This window comes from Puntigrus tetrazona, chromosome 16 (genome assembly GCF_018831695.1).
Source record: "Puntigrus tetrazona isolate hp1 chromosome 16, ASM1883169v1, whole genome shotgun sequence".
Taxonomy (NCBI): domain Eukaryota; kingdom Metazoa; phylum Chordata; class Actinopteri; order Cypriniformes; family Cyprinidae; genus Puntigrus; species Puntigrus tetrazona.
In genome coordinates this window covers 15,673,478-15,693,713 of record NC_056714.1, presented here as the reverse complement: position 1 = coordinate 15,693,713, position 20,236 = coordinate 15,673,478, and the positions used below count along the sequence as shown (strand labels likewise).

At 37.2% G+C, this 20,236-nt stretch overlaps 2 protein-coding genes across 3 annotated transcripts; one reads left to right on the top strand and one right to left on the bottom strand.

The window, feature by feature from the left end:
* The first annotated feature begins 454 nt into the window (after positions 1-454).
* LOC122360742 (serum paraoxonase/arylesterase 2-like) lies at positions 455-5,217 on the top strand. The gene is made up of 9 exons (XM_043261580.1): positions 455-755; positions 949-1,019; positions 1,158-1,213; positions 2,075-2,240; positions 2,550-2,676; positions 2,769-2,969; positions 3,081-3,162; positions 3,281-3,409; positions 3,621-5,217. Exons 1-9 carry the CDS (start codon positions 652-654, stop codon positions 3,783-3,785), a joined length of 1,101 nt encoding a protein of 366 aa, XP_043117515.1. The 5' UTR covers positions 455-651; the 3' UTR covers positions 3,786-5,217.
* Positions 5,133-16,549, bottom strand: si:dkey-56f14.7 (engulfment and cell motility protein 1). 2 transcript variants are annotated; one of them, XM_043261585.1, is made up of 8 exons: positions 16,469-16,549; positions 15,317-15,392; positions 12,074-12,210; positions 9,808-9,920; positions 8,911-9,018; positions 7,896-7,975; positions 5,869-5,946; positions 5,133-5,653 (listed from the first exon to the last, which is right to left on the bottom strand). In XM_043261585.1, exons 2-8 carry the CDS (start codon positions 15,320-15,322, stop codon positions 5,441-5,443), a joined length of 735 nt encoding a protein of 244 aa, XP_043117520.1. In that variant the 5' UTR covers positions 15,323-15,392; positions 16,469-16,549; the 3' UTR covers positions 5,133-5,440. The 2 variants fall into 2 exon arrangements, with proteins under 2 accessions (XP_043117520.1, XP_043117521.1); XM_043261586.1 differs by lacking the exons at positions 15,317-15,392; positions 16,469-16,549 and adding an exon at positions 14,319-14,599.
* Between the last annotated feature and the right edge of the window lie 3,687 nt (positions 16,550-20,236).

Here is a 20,236-nt window from a genome sequence, read left to right as displayed (position 1 = left end):
CACGACTTGTATTTTCCACATAACAGCAGGGATGAAGAGCACTTAAATAATGCCGCTCTATGCAGAGTGGTAAATAAAGTGTGCCTCTTTCTGGGAATTTTTGTGTAGCTTCCTGAGCACGAACCCAGCGATAATTAAGCTGATTACTGTATGGAAAAGAATGATGCCGGAAGGAAGGGTAGTTCGAGAAAGGCCTAAATGTCAGCCAGCCCAGCAGTTAGTATTGCGTTTTAGTATTGTGGACATTTGATTGAATTAGGCTAGTCTTACCTAAGAGATGCAAAATGCAACCGTTTAGATTAGGAAACAGTTATGTGAGAAATACATAAGTAATCTGTATATTGGCAAAGAATTAAAAAAAAAAAACGCTTTCTGGGGAAAAAAAATGCTGAAGCGCGTAAATGGGACAAAAGGCGCGTAAATAGGAGAATAAGGCACGGTGTTGCCGAGACCGCTATTTCCCCGCGGAAGTGGGCTACTTTGAAACAGGTGCATCAGGTTAAATTCATCTCACCTGAACCCGATTTTAGTCGAAAGACGAGACTGACAAAGGGAAACCCTTGGAAAAAACGCGCTTGGTTTAGTTTTGTTTAGAAATCGGATGGTTTGGTTTCGCAGACCTGGCAACCCGGAAAACTATGATAAGGGTTAATGTTGTTTACGAGCGTTTCACACAGTATGGGGAAGTTAGCAGTTGTCTCGCTAGCTGTTATTGCTCTGGCAGCTTTCGTGGGAGAAAGGATCGTTGCGCTTAGGTTTGTCGGTATTTCCAATCACATTTATATAACGATGGCCATGAATGTCAGGCTTTTCAGCTGCAATAAAGGTTTCTTCGGCTGAACGCTTTTCTGACATTTGATGCTACTTTTTAAGTTAGGTTACTAATGCAAACTGTTAAACTGTCGCGCAAATGATAATAAATGTGTGTAAATGTAAACCTCTCCGTAGGCATGTGTTGCTTTACTCCAGAGAGCTTACACAAAACTACCTTCCTAGCTGCCAACTAATAGAGGGCATAGGTAAGTGAACATTTTACACACACTGTATGTGACTATAGGTGTCACTTGCTGGTCTGTTTTTAAATAATGTAGTGTACTTATTTGTTTCTAAGTCACATTGGGGACGTTGCAATGATGTTATTTCCTTTTTTTCAATAGAGTATGGAGCTGAAGATATCACCATACTCGACGACGGGTTGGCTTTTCTGAGCACTGTATGTCTAAAACTATGACTAAGCATTTTGATTAGTTAATCAGATATATGCCGTTATTAAATGCAAGGTGTGAGTAGTCCTAGATATATTCAAAATCTAGCTTATTACCTATGCAGTGCAGCATTAGACTAGAACTGAGTTAATACTAGGAATGTCTTGGTTAAATGGAAACGGTCATTTTCCTGGAACAACATTACTGTCCATAAACACAGGACTATCCCTATACCTAAACATAAACCTGACTCTACCCATAATTATCCTAAATAATCAGAGGGAAATGATCAGTAGCTAATTGCAGAACAAACGTCTAGGGGACGGGGTTGGATCCACATCTAGTGGGTGTAGATGGGAAGGTTAAAGGGTGGAGAAGGGTGGGTTTAGGGATTAGGAAGTGGAGATGGGTAGGTGTAGGTATAAGGGGGATCTGGATCCAGCCTTGCCCCCTGGAGCTTGTGTTCTGCAGTAATAAGGGTTATCTTGAAATAATAGCTGAATATCAAGGGAGCAAAAGCAACTAACCCTTGTTGTAAAACAGACATAGTTTGAATCTATCCCTTAAATCTGATTGGTTGCTTGGGATGTTGTACAGGATAGACGGGGTGTTGAGTTAGGAGCATGTTGTACTCGGTGAAATCACATTCACCAAATGCACACACATTAATCCAGAAGCTGGATATAGTCAGTATAACTGTGTATAGCTAGTAAGTTAAAACTGGTATTTAAAAAAAAGGAATCTTATGGTATTCATACAAAGTGTACATTTAAATGATATTTGTACGAAGGTGTCAGTGAAAAAAGCCCTTTGCGCTTGTAAATAGACGCTGGTCACACCGTCTTAATGAACTGTGATGCATTAAACAGGGCTTGAAGTATCCGGGCTTACCATCCTATTCAGATGACCCTGGGAAGATCTACACCCTGAATCTGTTGGATTCTAAAATGAAAATTAAAGCACTGAAAATCAAGGGAGACTTTGACAAGGACTCTTTTAATCCGCATGGAATCAGCCTGTACACGGATGAACAAGGTTTGCCATTTTCATTCATTAAATGCATTTTTTTTCAAGCATTATTTGGGTTGCATGCAGTTTTTGTTAGATGTTTTAAATGTTCCATGAACAGGTCTATGGAATTCAGACACTTAGGAATGTTTGACATTCTAAACGGGATTAAAACTGGATTTTGTAGTAATACGGATTTGTGTTACTACAAAAAAATATTTTTAAGTTTCCTAAACTAAGGAAAAGTAGCCACCTTTTGGTCAAAAGTTTGATCTTCATTTTAAATCCTATATGTATACCTTTTGATAAAATGTATGAATTAATCTCTCACTACAGATGGTGCTATATACCTGTTTGTTGTGAATCATCCTCAAGGCAAGAGTCAAGTGGAGATTTTCCGATTTATTGAGGATGAAAATGCTCTTCAGTACATCAAGACCATCAAGCATGAACTCCTACAAAAGTATGTGCTTCTTTTTATGTAATCAAAATAAGTCTGTACTTTTGAACATGATCTGAAAAAAATCCTTATGTTTACTTATGTGTGTTTGTTAGTGTGAATGATATAGTAGCTGTGGGGACCGAAAGCTTTTATGCCACCAATGATCATTACTTCACGAATGAGATTCTCAAGATGGTGGAGCGGTTTCTGTCTTTGCCCTGGTGTGACGTCGTCTACTACAGCCCTCAGACCGTGCAGGTTGTGGCGGGGGGGTTTCCGTCCGCCAACGGTGTAAATATCTCCCCCGACAAAAGGCAAGTATCAGAAAAATGTCAAGAATTTATTGATTAGTACAATATAGTATTATCATTAACATTTATCATGTCCTCTTGTGTTGTTAATGCAAGTAACATAATTTATTTCAGGCATTTGTATGTGTCAAATATTATGAAGCACAAAATTAGTGTCATGGAAATACAGAAAAACACCGTATTGTCTCACATAAAGGTAAACACAGAACTTTGTATTTGTTTTAGCTTTGTTGGATGTGTTCGCTTTAAATAAACAACCATGAGAGTGCATTGTGACACTGCTAATGTGTCAATGTGTCATTTTTCTTACCCAGGAGGTCGATGTGGGGTCACTCTGTGACAACATTGAGGTGGACCCTGAAACTGGAGATCTGTGGATGGGCTGCCACCCAAATGGCCTTAAATTTATGCTTAGTGATCCAAAAGATCCACCGGGCTCTGAGGTGTGTGTGTGTGTGTGTGTGTGTGTGTGTGTGTGTGTGTGTGTGTGTGTGTGTCTTCTGTACATGTATGCAAGAAAATATTTATCAAACAATGTATATTAATTGACATTCCTATTTTTTCTTTATTCTATTCCTATTCTATTCTATTTCTTTTCCTATTTTAGTTTGCCGTAAAACAATAAAAAGTCAATGATTCCATGTTCTCCTATAGGTTATCAAGATTGAGAACATCCTCTCTGAAGAGCCCAGGGTGACTCAGGTATATGCAGATGACGGCAGTGTGATCGTTGGTTCTTCGGTGGCAACACCATATGGAGGAAAGCTGCTCATAGGAACAGTTTATCAGAAAGCTCTGATCTGTGACTTTCATTTGTGAATATACTCGCTCACAGGGAAGAATAAATATTGGATCAAGTGTTTGAAAGAATTTGTCTAAATAGAGTGATTTTAAAGGCAACACAAAACAAAAGTCAAGGCCTTTTATAGGGTTTGAAATATAAATCCATATAATATCAATTTGGCTTAACCCAGATTGGGTTGAATTAGGAAGAATAAATACATAGGGCATTGGATAGGGTATATGATTTGAGATATTGGCGTTTAACAAAATTAAAGACTGGAAATGCTTATTATATTTGGCTTGTTGATCTCTGAATTGTCCGTTAGTGCCAACATTTTTGCTGCTTTAAAAAGATTTTAAATAATTTCTTGTTCGCATTTCATTTGGGTAGAGTGCAACTTTTTGAGTCAACTTGTGATTTGATTTTACAATGTACAATTTTACAAAGTTATATTTTAATATGTTGTCAGTGAAAATTAATAATTAATGAGTGAACCTTACAAGCAATATTCCACCAAATGGATAGCTTGATAGTAACAGATAATACTGTAATGTGTCGGAAGTGTTTTAGATGTGTCTCTTCCTCACACAGGGTATAAGAGTTTAAAGGGGTCACGTGATGTTGCTAAAAAAAACACTATTTGTGTATTTGGTGTAATGCAATGTGCTTGTGTAGTTTAAGTTTTCAAAAAACTTACATATGAATATTTGAAAACAATCTGAATATTTGTGGAAAAGTGTTTGAAAAGTGATTTCTAGCTGTGCCCTCTTTTCGAAAGCACAAAGAAAGTAATTTAATTTTCACAACAACACGCAGCACATTGGGACTTTAGTCTTTGCCGCTTCAAGGATTTTATCTATGCACCAACAGCTTGTAACACTACAAAGAGAAAGGAGAATTTGAAATTGCGTGATATGACCCCTTTAAAAAAACAATTTTTGATTGATAATACCAAGAATGCCCAAGTACCTTGCAAGTATAATTGAGAGCAGAGTGGAGATTTTATGCAAACTGTATACTGAAGAAAAGGAAGCCAGTGTGATAGTCACATGTTTTGGAAGAGAAAAGGCATCCAAGCCAAAGGGCTTTTTCTTGAAGACCAAAGCAGTCTGTGTTTAAAGCCATGCTACTAAAGCATTACTAGAAGTAGAAAATCGAATAATTGTAGCCTGTGTGTGTTTGTTTATATGAGAAACAGTATCTTTTTTGAAATTGTAAATAATTAATGGGCACTTTAATGCTGAGTGTGATTTAGTTGATAAGTTGATTACTCTGGAATCGTCCTTCTGTCCAATGATTAGCACATTTATTTTCTGTGAGTTCTGTGTATATGTTCACGACTGATTTTTATTTTTACACGATAATGAAACGAATCAACTGTCAGCATTTTATGATTTGCATTTTACTTACACAAAATGCTGTGCATGATACCAAGTCGAGTGTTCATTAAAACCGACTGAAAAGAAACTTGCTGCGAATTTTTCTTTTTTGTAGAACGATAAAGTTACGAGAGGCATTTCAATGAAGTAGAAAACTAAGCATCACATCATAGTCACAATCTAGAGGAAAACGTATGATTCTGTCTACGCGAGAGGGAAAAGACTAAACAGGAAAATCAAAAAAAGATAAAAACGTGGGCTCTCCTTACTTGCAGCTGATCATCAGCACGAGTAAGGGCTTTATTCCAGTCTCAAGTGTGTTGCTGACTGAAGTCGTAAACAAAGTCGTAAGTGCTGGGCTCTTTGGGGACAGGAGGAGGGACGTCAGGAATCTGAATGTTTTCGAGGTCCAAAAGGCGAAGTTTCAGCTCCATAGTAACCAGAGTGTCCAAATCTGATTTTGTGAGCTCACTCGTCATCTCTTTTCCCAAAAGAGCATTCAAGCCATCAGTCCAAATGCAGTACTAGTGAGAAAAGATAGCATAATTAAAGAAGATGCATGAATTCAAGCAGTGCATGAGTGATAACTGATATCGTAGAATTAAAGAAATAACGGCTTTGATGTCCACACAATGAGCTGATACTGTTATCTTATATTTTTTATATCTTTCCGTGCAACCAAAATGAATTCTCTATGATTGCCCTGGCCTTTTATATGCTGTGATATAGGTCTACTCACTTCATGCTTGTCAGGAGCAATGAAGTTCAGATATTCATCTGAATTATGAAGAATGGAAAAAGCCAGCTCCAGCAGCTCCTGAAAAGCAGACAAAGAATAATAACCCCCAAACCCAGAGCACCTGACCTGCTCCCGGCCGAACTTTCTACAGGTGCCTTTTGCACAACAGATGGCTTCTGTCACCGCTACAACCTCCTCCCAAAGTCACCCAGCTGGGGTGCTGATTTCCAACAAGGTCAATTTAGAACTATAAAGTGCTGATACTGATCAAGGCCCAAGTCTTAAGACAGAAATATCCTTTAAATTATAACTCATTTATCAGCATCAAATGTGCATCTTTAACAAGAAAAATAATGACAAAAACATGCTTTTAGAAAAAGACAGAAAACACCCCTCAGTTTAGCATTAGTTGGACTGATTCAACCTAATTATCATTAAAAGAGCCGATTCTTACGACTGAATGTATGTGAGAATTCATTTGAGTCAGTTGTTCGTGAATCAGACTAGGCTGGTCACGTTGATTGTTTTTGCGTGCAGCCTGTGTACTCAGAAGTATTTTTATTATAATAAAGCAGACTGAAAACTTCAACAATTCAGGGAACAGATTATTTTCTGGCCGTGACTTTAGGTGTTTCTCTTTAATGTCCTGAACATGGCAGTCTTTGTCTCCAAAACATAAATATGCACACAGAATACAACAACAGCACTTTAGTCATACGTTAAGTTGAACGCAATGTGTGTGTGTGTGTGTGTATGTAAATAAGCTGCCTACAAGAGATTCTATCTCATATTATTATTACCTTATTGCCCACTGTTTGCTTTGACTATAAACAATAACTCAGCTTTAACTACAAACATATTCATTATTCTTTTTTGAAAGTCCAGAAAGACACCTGTCTTGTTGACATGGATGGTCAGAGGGGGCCTCATACGCAACACGTTTTTTGCCTTAAATTTACTTCATTAGTCTTTCATCCACATATAACCACTAGATGGCGTCAGTTTGACTTCATTGGCGTTGCAGGATTAATTGCTAATTGTTTTCAGCTGTTGATGTACCTGTCTGAGGTCACTGTTCTGCTCTTTCACTGGGGTCCGTTCTTCGTACATCGCTAACTCAGTTAGCTGGATTTGATTTCGCCTGATCTTAAATTGTTTGGTTCTATGAAGCTCATCCCGGACTTGTTGTCATAGCAACAGGTCCATTAGCTTGAATTCATGTAAACAGGATTAAATCGCGGCTTTAAAAGCAGAATTGATACTTCATATCTGTCCCAGCCAACGCTACTTTATTACAAGAATATGCTACTGATACAGGGACGAAAATTAATATATATATATATATATATATATATATATATATATATATATATATATATATATATATATATATATAATTGTGCATTAATTTGAGTGGTAAGATATTATGGAAGTCGTTTGACAGAGAGCAGGAGATGCAGATAACATGATCTTAACCCTTAAGAAACTTTAATTAATGTTGCCATGTGACGAATCTGTTTCAAAGAAAAATTAAATGAATTGCTAATTGCAACATACAAATAAAAACTGAAATCATGTAGGGCCACGAAACTGTGAATATAAACAGTGTACAGTTTGTTTATTTTTATTTGTTTGCTTATAAAAGTCCAGGAATTTGACAAGTGTTTCACAGGTGTCTTTTTAATTATATGATGCCATCACGTTGCTGTCCTGCTGCCAGCCAATCGCTGCGCTGCTGATCGAGGTTTCAGTATCGATACATCTGCCCTTTTTGGGAACACAAGAACAGTAATCCTAGACAACTTAATCCAGATATTTTAATCTAATAATCAAATTCTTTTGAAGAACCCGAGTTATCAGGAGTAGAAGATCTGGCATCTTACGAATCATCTCAGATGTATTAAGCAAGGTACAAAGAACGGACCCCAATCTGTCTAAAGGTGGTGGTTGCTGTTGTTTTTGATGTCTTGCTTACTCTTGAATTTATATCCACTACACCTTGTCCCTGTCCTGTCCTAGATTCTTACCTTATTCTTAAGTGCTCCTTTCTCCCTCATGTGTTGGCAGTCTTTCCCCGTGACCACTGCTTTGATATCAGCTACTGTCACTAGAAGTAGAAAAAATGTTATGTAGATTCATCAACCAAAACTGTGGAAATGATGTTCTATATTTAACCTTAATCCAAGATTGTGGCTCAGTAATGAACAGTCAGTGGGCCTCATTTACTAAACAAATGTCATTTTTCCTTATTCAGGGCTTTATATGCACAGTGCAAACAGCCTTTTTTAGTCTAGTCACTTTACATTGGACATTCACAACAGCCACCTTACACTTTATACTTTATATTTTATTTTTATACTTTGTATACTTCTTCTTTATATATTTTTTATTTATATATATATATATATATATATATATATATATATTTTATTTTTTTATTTTATTTATTTTTTTTACGCTGGACGGTTTTAAAAAGCATTTCACTGCATGTCGTACCATGTATGTATGTGTATGTGACAAATAAAATTTGAATTTGAATTAGAAAATTAGAAAATTTTGAAACAGTCTTAATGTTAAGCAAACATTCTGTTTTCTGTTTATAATAAATGCCAATGCCAATTTAATATATCATGTCCTGTCCTGAATACCATTACATTTTAAATATTTGTTTTAGAGTGAGGGAAAAAGACTATATTGTTTATATTTACTAATATTTTAATATACACTTAAATGGCATAAATTAATGTATCATAATTATTTGGTTAACTGGTGTTTTTGGGGTAAGATAAATTTCACTTCCTCTTTTTGGCCGGGTTTCGTTTCTCTGTGCTGTAAACTACAGGGACGAGGCTTTTAGGGGCGTGATGTTCAAATAACGATCGTTTTCACCCGCCATGTTTATCAATGCGCTACCATTGGTACGAGGAGGTTGGCGGCATACGTAAGTTGTAAGTTGATTTGTGCCCACTGTGATTAACAATACAAGCCATTATAGATGTTTCATTGACGTTGTGAGTTATAATCAAAAAGTGTGTTGCTGACCTTTCTCCTGAAGAGAGTCATGTGATATTTGTCCTTGCGAGAACTCCTCTACATCTCCATAGTGTAACACTTTATGGTTTGGTGATAGACGGCAATACCAGAACTTGTCTAGAGGAGATGACGAGAGATGGACACAGATGAGAATATGCATGTTATGTACTGGCTGCTTTCTTGCGTCTTGCTTTTCGCTGTCCTCATAATGATCCATTCCAATTAGGTTTTATTTATTTTTCCACTAGCAGGTCAACAGCACTGTAAATGAAAATCAAATTTTAATTAAAGCGCCAGTGACCTGAGAAAATCACTTTTGATTAAAAGCCTCATTAAGTGCGTGCTTGTGACTAACTGGCGGCCCTTTCATGTGGAATACTCGATGAATATTTCATATCAATAGGTTTTGAAATAAACATGATTAGAAATAAAGAGGTCGCGATAATAATATATCTGTTCTTCAAGAGAGAGCGAGAAAAGATACAATGCAGCGTTTGTATACAGGCTGTTGTGTGCTCCAAATAGAAAAGGAGATTATCGTTTTAATGTATCAATATCCTTAAGTTGTGTGTTAATATAATGCAGTATCAAACAGACCAAGCATTAGGATAAGGTACTCAGGGGAACCTATAAGCCTGTGGTGCCCTATATTTGACTAGATTATAGAAAATTTGCATAATGTGAATAGACATTAAGCCATAGGAAGAGTTCAAATGCAGTGTCTTCTTGTGTATATACTTATGCGCATCAATAAATTCGATGAGATGTTTACACAAACAGTACTTCTGCAACTGTAATCGCATCTATCCGATGACTTTTTTGAAACTGGGACCGATTCTGTCATGCATCAGTAAGTTTACCAGCGCGCATGCAATGGTCTCCTGATTTTGAATGAGTCGAACTGACCTTGTCTGCGCCGGGCACTGATCTTCCTGAAGCAGGTGCCCTCACACAGGCGGTTCAACCTCTGCTGTTTAATCAGCTCGATCACCTCCGGCTGGAGCTTCTCTCGAAGTTCTCTTTAGAAATTGAAGTCAGACACATTACCTTGAACTACCTCGGCTCATCAAACCATCATTAAGAAGCACTCTTTTAAAAACATGAGAAGCAGCAGAGAAAAACAAGAAAACAAGGTTTTGAGACACAATTTTCAAGTCGCCACCAGATCAAAAGTGCCAATTTGCATTTTACGGAATGTTGCAGCGTTTTTGAATTATTTATCGGTGCGCATCATTTTGAAAAATGTATACTTTTCTAAATAATTCTACGTTTATATCTCACAATTCAGGAAAAAAGTTCAGAATTGAGAGACAAACTAAGAATTCTAATTTCTTTTTCTCTGAATTGAGTTCACTTTACACTTTAAGGCGTGCAATAAAAATAATAGTAATTAAAAAAAAGCTCATTGTGACATCACATTCTTTTTATTGTTAGAATTGCGTCACACTTAGTTTTTTATTTATTTATATAGACTCCATACATACTCGCGCAATTCGGCGTTGAAATGTAAAGGCGGCAGAATTTAGTTGCATCAACAAGGATTAAATTAAGCAAAGTTTAGAGCTAATCGGTGTTTGATTGGTTGATCTGGGTTTTATTTTAAATCGAGTTCTGTTGCGCGTCTTAATTTTAAACTTTAAGATTAGAATTCTGACCAGCGATTAAAACCTCCATCTTCGATTCATTTTCTCCGCCATGATGGATTCGTCAAGTAATTAAGCAGAAACAATGTTAATATTCCTTATCCTCTGTCTCTGTCTTCTTCTCTTTTGTCGATAAAGGAAATAAACTTGTAAAAGTTCCGCAGATTTTAAAAACCGCTACGTAGAGAGACCTTTGAGATCAAACGGCTATCCAAGCAAGCAGTAGCATTGAGGCAGTGCATTCGTATTTCATAATCCTGCAAATATATATTTACTGCATCGATTAATGGAGTGTAGCTTATGACAAAACCGAGATAAGAGCAAATGACTGGCATGGTTCGCCTGGCGACTACCTCCGCTCCTGTAGATCGAGTGGAGCGGCGGGGATCCTGTCGTACGGCGAGACTCACCGGGAGAAGTGACGGATTCACATCCCGGACACGGCCGCAGACTCACGTTTACCACGGGCTGCCAAGACCCTCACAATCTGCCAGCTCGGTGCGCTTTCATATGAATTTTTATTTATAATAAATACCTCTCTGAGACCGCACGACCCTCCCTCTGTTTCTCTTTTTGTTCATTTGAAACCGTAGGGGCACTTTATTTTATTTCAACCTCCTTATCTGTCAATTTAAAGTTAATCCTCGACATTTAAATCTGAGTTTAAAGTTATGGAGCGACAGGATTAAAATTAATCTATCTTAAATATAAATTTAAATCCAGGATCAAAATGATGGTTTAAATGTAAACGATGGTGCAAAGGAATTATTAGATAAGCATTGATTTAAATTTAATCCTTGTTGGTGCAACCAAAATAACAATTAAATCATTTTTTGTGACTTTCTCATTTGGACTGAAGATTTCTGAGATTTGTGAGAGAAATAAGTGCATATATGAAATCTGTAACAATATTCTCATTACAAGTGTGGGATTCTCATTACAAGGGAAGTATTCTCTAATGCACTTTAAAATGACCCAAACTCAAAGCAGGTGCTGCTCCACTTAAACTCCACATTTACTTTGAACTGAGACTCTGCAAACATCTTCAGCTCATGAGCTGCTCACGTGTAGGAGAATACAGTTCTGCGTTTCACTCTGAAACACGCATACTTTTCATTAAATTGCACCATTTCTGATTTGATAATCTCGATTTTGTTTCTGTTTATTGTTCAGCCCTAGACATACATCACAATAAGCAGGAAAAGACCATTGAGGTTTCCATTTAATGCTGACTTCAATTCAATTTTTTTTTTTTTAATACAGTTTTTTAAAAAAGCAAAAAATTAAAAGCAGAGTGAAGTAGAGTGGTGTTTTACGTACAGAAAAATACAAAAGGATCACAGTGGAGAAAAAAAACTCTTTTGAAATATGGCTGGTCCATTAGTTAATGGCCAGCACTCGGGCCAATATGCATTTAGCAGCATATACACTTACGAAAAACTAAGCAAGAAGCTGGTTTCTGACAGGCCGTTCATAACCAGCAGTGTATCGCTTCGTTACGAGGTCTGAAAGTAGGAGGATGTACTTACAGCATGGGGCGTGATTTGGGGTCATCCTGGCTCAACATCTCAGATTTCAGCAAGGACCCGTGAGGCCTGGCACTGTCCACTCTTTTAAACTGCGACGTGACAATTTGGGTGGCATACCTTTTCTCTTTTTTCTCTGCCTAAAGAGGTGGAGACATAACCCTTCAAATAATTGAATCAACACATCTTATTGCTTTATTCGTGACTTGATTTCCGTCGCCTTGAAGAGCCGGAGGCTTCGCCAGCTGTCGTTCTAGTTCACTCTGTTGAAGAGTGTTTTGCGATTCAATATTATTTGCTGTCGGCTACGTTGCAGTTTATTCAGTCCGAGTCCTCTCTCGTGTAGTGCTTTATCTGTGTGGCTTAATGGAGTTTTTCTTTATCTCGTGCGTTCGTGTGGCTGTTGGGTACGGGCCTGGCGCAGGGCTGGGGTCTGGCAGGGGGAACTGAGGAGCTCTATGGGATTAAGGCCCTGTCAGTCTAATCTCCAGCAGTTCTGTGACACAGTCAGAGCCTGGGGAGAAACGTGCTGACATAGTGCACTGAAGAGAGTGGGCCAGCTAACGTCTTTATAGAGGACACATTGGTTAAGGTTAATTACTCGGTTGCCATGTGTTTTATCTTGTTGTACTGTACGGTATGAAATGTTTCCGTCATGTTACAGCATCTGTTTCTGTTCATGTAGATAGTCATGATTTCTTCATCAATAAGTAAATTGTTCTTTTCATTGTTCTTTTTAACGTAATCGACCCTTAAGTGTGTACTTAAGCATTCGGATGGCACTCTGCATGTATTTCATGACTCAAGAGTCTGTATCTGAAAAGGAGGAAAATTTAGGCACACAAGTGGAATAAAAGAAGTAATAATAGAAGAAGTTTTAATGCACCAAATTTACCATGGAAAAGAATTAATGAAAATATACTTTGCTGGAAACAATACTTTAAATAAATGGTCCATAAGTTTGTGGTCATAAGTTGCAGAGGTATATCTGTAGCAATAGCCAAAAAATACATTGTATGGGCCAAATTACTGATTTTTTTCCTTTATGCCAAAAAATTATTACAATGTTAAGTAAAGATCACGTTCCATGGAGATATTTTGGAAATTTCCTTCCATAAATATATCAAAACTTCCTTTGGACAACTTAGTATTTTTAGCTGTTTTTTTATCGTCAGAGTCCAGATTTTCAGATAGTTGTAAAAAATGTCCCATTCTAACAAACCATGCATCACTGGAAATCTTGTTTATTCAGCTTTCAGGTTATGTATAAATCTCAATTTCCAAAAATGGACTCTTATGACTTTTTTGTGGTCCATGGTCAAATTTGTAAATACTCCATACAGAGTATATATGGATGGTTTCCCCTGTGTAACACACATAAAAAACCCCAAACTTTTAGTAATAATAACAGTAATTTATAATTATTTGGATTACTACTGCTACAAAAAATTTACTAAATAAACCAATTAATTAAAAAATACATAAATCGTGCCATATTCAATTAATTATTCATATTGAATACAGGTCAAAAAATTTATTTTTGGAAATGCATCTTAAGATCCCTCAGGAAGTTACTTGAAACTTCGGCTATGTTTTTATTGTAAGACTGTGTAATTATTTGATTGGAAGGATCAAGTAAGGTAATTAATAATTGTATGATATCAAATTATATTATATGACAGTTTCTTTTACCATGCTTCCGATTAGTTTCATTCTAAAGCCTGTCCAGATGAGTCCTCTAAAATGGCACTAAAACAGCACTATTAGTCACCATTACAAATAAAATAATAATGTATCCTGTAATATTATCATGCAATGAGCAATAACTCACACCCTCCCAGTGACAAATAAAACAAAAGACTATTGAAGACATGAGCTATAAATAGACCCCCTTCACTTAAAAGCAGTCCTTAAATACAAACAGTAGTCAGTTATGTTTATATTATAAAAAACACACACAGCAGATATTATTTTAGGGTATTGTATAGTAAAGCACAGAGCTGATCTATTTATAAAGATGCTGTCTTTGTCCTGTGATGAGTTACAAAAAGGTGAAACGACTGTACAATACTTTAAAAGAAATATTACTTTAAATAGATTTGCTAGCCAACTCTATTCAATCATGCAACAAAGCAGTAACAAAACACAACTCATTCAGTCATTCAGGTCTTGGACTACTCCTGTGATTCTCAGGTGGGAGTAGAGTCAGTTAAGATTAAATACGGTCAACAAGGCTCGATGTACTTACATGTCAAAGCCATGTCCAGTGTGTCAGTGCTGAAACTGCATGTGTGTATAGAAAAGGACTGAACCACAGTGTATCAATGGGGCGAGAGCGAATTAATGCAGGCAACAGCAGATACTCCTACAGCCAGAATAGTTCCCTCAAAAGGAGAAGATCCCCTCGGCTCGTGGGTATGAGAACGAGGACAAACAAAGTAGTAGAACCCGGTGTAGTATTTCCCATTTACTCCTCACTGAAAGAAAGACACTGTTCTGAATCATAAGAATGCTGCTTTGCTTATGTTTATATGAGTGAACCGCACCGATTGGACAGATGCCTTCGTGGTGCCAGCCAATGAACAGCTGGCTATGGTCACATGGGTAGATCACAGAGGGAGAGCATGAGCAGGTTGGATGGGGGATGGGGGAGGACAGGACCAGAAGATAATGACTTAGACCGTCTGGCTAAATTCGAGAGGGCTTTTGCTGCTGGATATTGGGAGCACCGTCAGATACAGACAGACAAGATGAGAGTCTATGACATTTATTGTGAAAAAGAAAAGGCGGGACGGAGCTCGGAAACGCTGAGATCCAGTAGCATCGTTCTCCCTCAAAGCAAAAGCCAGGGGTGTAGTCATTAGAATTCTGTTGTCATGGAAACCGGTTCAGTGTGGCCTGTCGGGCTGGTGGCGGGACTCTCCGTCTACCCCTGCCTTACACAACAAGAGCCTTGCAGCCTCTTGCTCTTACACTACGTTCCCGTCTTCTGTCTTCTTGATATGCAGGACGTAAGCGAGTTTGACAAGGCCACATCAGACGTGCGAGCGGAGATGCTGTGATTCATGGACTGCATCGAGCATACGTTGGTATGAGGGCAGATTAGAATTTCAAATGGTTTCAGTTCAGATAAAGGTTAGGCACCAGGTAGGGGAACAGTCGTAGGGTTGGTTTAAATAGAGATTTCAGTGTGTTACGGTGCAGGCTGCGTTAAAGCAGTTGATTTGAAAACCATTTTTTACTCACCCTCATGTTGTTCTAAACTCGATTGATTTTCTTCCGTGGAACACAAAAGGAGATGTTCAGGCTGCTGTTTTCTGTACTGTGAAGATATACAATAATCAAGGCATGCATTTTGAGATCCAGAAATGACCAATTCCTCAAAGTAGTCTAAACCTTATGGTACCTTTATATGAATCTGAACGCATCTGAAACAATCACGATCCAAACAAACATGCTGCATATCTACCTTCTTATTGAACATGGAAGCAAGACTATGGGTAAGACTTAGGGTTCATTAGGCGGTAAAGGGAAATAACAGGGATATAATGAGAAGAATAACAACACGCAGTAAAGGGTAAAATTGTTTGCACTACAAACCAGTGTGTTCATATTTAAGATAATACTTTAATAATAATACGGTAAGACACACCAATTGTTAATATCAAGCAGCAGAACAAACTGTTTTGTGCAGCTAAAAATAGTTGGATTTGGATGAGACCGGAAGGTAGACCCATAGAATTTATAAATGGCTGCGGCCATTTTTACAAGAAGAAAAAGGCGGATATTGACAATGACAATTAGTTTATTTGCAAAGTAAAAGAATACGTTTTAGAAAAACTGCAAACTTTTGAAAAATGTTGACGTTTTGAAGATGCAGAGTAGTTGACTTATTTCTTGAAAAGTTAAATTGCCACTTGAACGCACCTCAGCTCCAACTTTAATGAACTTTATTGCACCATTTGTTGCTTAGGCACAAAATTTGTACCGTTTGCATGCCTGGTTTACTGTTATATCTGATATATCACCCAGCACTAGGCCTAATATTACTACAATTTAAATTTTAATGTGTTTTAAAACTTTTTCTCAATTTCATCAGCGGCAAAAAAACAACAACAAAAAAAACTGCATTTATTTTAAATAGAAATAGCTCGCAACATGTCTTTGCTGTCACATTTAATCAACTCAATCCATCCTTCTTGAATAATTTATTTGTACAAAATGTACCAGCCCCCAGCTTTTTATACAGAAGTGCACAAGCACAAAGCAATAAAGCAGTGTGTTTAAATTGATTTTAAAATATCTAGCATAAAACTTTCATAATCTGAATGAGAGAATCTCAAGTCATATGCCAAGCTGATTCTTGTAGTTTAAAAAGAAGGGGAGGGGGGGACTCACCAATTAGTGGTGTTCTATAATGATGTACCTGATATTTCTCTGCAGTGTCAGCATGTTCAATGCCCAGAAACCACCAGAGCTACACTGTTTTTCCCTTCTTTGCTTTAAGTGTCACAGCACTGCAAAGCAGGTGGTGGATTCAATTCCTCAAAAAAACAAAAACGGTCTGTTTCCGTTTCAAGGCCACAGTATCATGTTCATGAGCACTTCTCCATGACGACCTGAATCAAACTCGTCGATAACCTTTTGAGATGGGACCACACGTCAACGCACAGATTTTGAAAGACGCCTAACAGTAAAGCTCCACATATTTATGTGAAGCTAGCAGTACAGGTGCATCTCAGTAAGTTAGAATGTCATGGAAAAGTTGATTTCAGCAATTCAGCTCAAATTGTGTCGAGTACATTCAACGCACACAGACTGAAGTAGTTTAAAGGGATAGTTCAATTTTTTTCTCGAGTTTATCAGCTTACCCCAAGGGCATCTAAGGTGTAGGTGTCTTTTTTTGTTCATTAAATCCAATTTTGAGATTTTTTGGTCAAAACGCAGTAGTCTTTATATCATATAATGGTCAGTATAGGAAACGTCTCTATGAGAGTAAATAGACATGCACAGAGAAATCCAATTTAAACCATACCCCATTATAGCGATACATTGATATCATTATATCGTTTTTTTTTACTTGCACACCACCACGTCCAAATGATCTGAGGGTTCCCGAAAAGGGCCAGAAGTGATCTCTTGCACATATACATCAGTCATTACTTTTGGGCGCTTGCACAGACTACGCCACACAATATAAACGCTGTTCGTTTTCTCACACAACCGCTCTTTTCATGTCTTAGGTCATTAGTGTATCATTATCGTGGGGTATTTTTTCATTTTGATTTCTCTGTGCATGTTTTTTTCCCTTCCTTTTAATAGAGAAAGTTCACTCTCAACAAATTAGAATACTAGACCAATAAAAAAAAATGAGCGAATTGTTGGGCTTTGTTCATTTTACTGAACATGCACTCAATACTTGGTAGAGTCTCTATGAGGCTCAGGTCTAGTTTGCGTGCGTTGCTGGCCAGCCAAACACATCCAACACCATGCTCATTTAACCAACCTTTGGTGCTTTTGTCAGTGTGGGCAGGTGCTGAATCCTGCTGGAAAATGAAATCAGCATCTTCAAAAAGCTGGTCAGCAGAAGGAAGAATGAAGTGCTCCAAAATCTCTTGGTAAACGGGTGCAGATGAAACACATCAGGTGTTTTGAGTTGATTGGCTGATTGGGATGTCACCGTACTCTAATTTGTTGAGATAGTGAATTGGTTAGGATTTGTTAAACGTGAGCCAACATTATTACAATTAAAAGACTTAAACTACTTCAGTCAAAGACTTAAACTACCTCACCATTTGATATATGAATTGACCCATAGGCTATAAAACTAGTCAACTTTTTGATGTATAACTAGTATAAATTTCTGTTTGTTCCAAGCAAAAAAAGTTAGAGAAATGTGCACAGCATGATATTCCTAATCAAAATGTTCATACTAAGCAGTTCCAGTACTGTAGCAGTAACATTAAAAGGCTTCCAACCGCCTATTTTTAATGCCTGACCAGGCTGATCTTAAGTATTCTGAAAGATGTCACCTCTAATCTGATTAATACAGGATGCAGAAACACCATTGCAGCTGCATTAATCGACGGGCCCTCCTAATGAGTTAGTCTCAAGACTCATAACAGGCACAATTCTGTTACGTAAGATTGCTGACATCTGCCAAACTGAGCACAGCTGACCACCTCCATCTCACATCTGTACGTTTCTGCACACTATATAATTATCCTCGCTTCGGATTATGAAATCCTCACCCACACAAAAAAATTAGTTAAGCCTGTAACTTGTTCCCATGCAATTGTGCTATTGAAGCAGTCCGTTCAGAAGTCTGGTTTCTGTCCTGTGTGATTACCAAATCATGATTTTGTTGCTGTGTGGATTTCAGAATGAGCGGGGTTTTTACTCGTCTGCTGCCAAGGTTTGTTCTCGTCATGGTGGTGGTGGGATTGATGTATGCTGGTTTCAGAGCTCGGTGAAATATTCATTCTGTACTTTGGCTTCTCTGCTGCTTAAGGGCCTCTGAATGTCTCATGTCGCTTTAAGGTCTTGTGGATTTGTTCAATAATTCAGACGTTTTGCAAGGATGCAGGCAGCAATTTCCCAACAGAGACTCTAAGAATACTGTGAGGATTTGAGTGTTACACCATATAGAGCCCTAAAAACCAGCATGTTAACCACAAATAATCATAATAATAATAATAATAGATCATAATAATACTGCTTATTAATATTATTTACATGTATATTACAATATATTTCATATTTTCTTAACTGTAATTTATATCCATCATGTATTCATCAAGTAAATGTGTATTGTATTTTTCTATATGATGCTTTCTTATTTAAATTTTATCATTCATTTTTATTTGTTTAATATTTAAATTAATAATTTTACTTGTTAATTTTTATTTATATTTTTATAATTAGTCTTTTATTGCATATTTAATTTTAATTATTATTATTTTATTATTGTTTTTAATATATATAGTCTTTTATTGCATATTTAATTAATTAATTATTATTATTATTATTTTTTAGTCATTTATTTTATTATTATTATTATTATTATTATTATTATTATTATTTAGTGATGTTTGAATTTAGCCATAGCATTACGGCTTTTATAACATTTTCTGACATTTCCTCTAGATATGTTTGACTTATGTTTGACATTTTAGTGTGTAAAGGAAGGAATGCTCTTAATGTTAAACAGGATAGTAGTGGGTGATGGGTGGGGGTGTTTTTGTTCTTGTTTTTTATATAGATATTTATGGGTCCTTTAGTGACAAAACAGATTGTTTTCATTTGAAAAGACCAGGGGTGTGCTATATTTGTCGGCTTGTATGTAAATGACGATTCATCGCCGTCTGCTCAGTAGTGTGGAAAACTGAAAAGGTCTTAAGGGAATTTGTCCATGCATCTGCTCTGCATCTCAGAGTTGTTACATAAGTCCCTTTTACTTCTGGTCACTGCACACATGTATCCGAGTCCCTCTGCAGCTTTCCCTTAAACTGAAGCATTACATCAGTCTTCAGGACAGAGCGCGACCGGAGTAAACTTTAACACGTTTTGTCACATATCATAATAAATGCAGATCGTTGTGTGATGTTTACTTCGTGTTTCTGTTTTGGCTTTGACCATCGGTGCCTTTTGAAACCTGAATAGCAATCATTCAGCTGTTTTTTGTACGCAGTGTCTTCCCCTTTGCAACAGCTGAGCAGTAAATTGTAAAGGGCAACAGATTTGCTGTGATTTTGCTCTCCATCTCTCTCCGGCGGACCTTGACATTGGGATGAGATGGAAAGCCATTTCCAGAAGTCTCACCTGTGACACATTATCAAAGACACTTACAAAAGGCTGCTATAACAATGACCCAGCATCTGCCGAGGGCACACCTGCTTGTTTCACACTCTGACGTCACGGCCTATTTCTGGAGCGAGACGCTGACCTCCTGCTGCATTCTGGAAACACATTTTAACTCAAGTCTGGAACTTGTTTTAATACGGGAGCTTTCAAACAGGCATTTAATGCAAATAAAAATCGGGTGCAAAAACTATCAAGATCAAATGGGTGGTGAAACATTTTTAATTTAGAAATTTTTGTTACAAAGAAGTCAGGTGGCTGAGGTTCAGTAGAAACGGAGGTGGTTTAATTCCTGAACTTTATTTA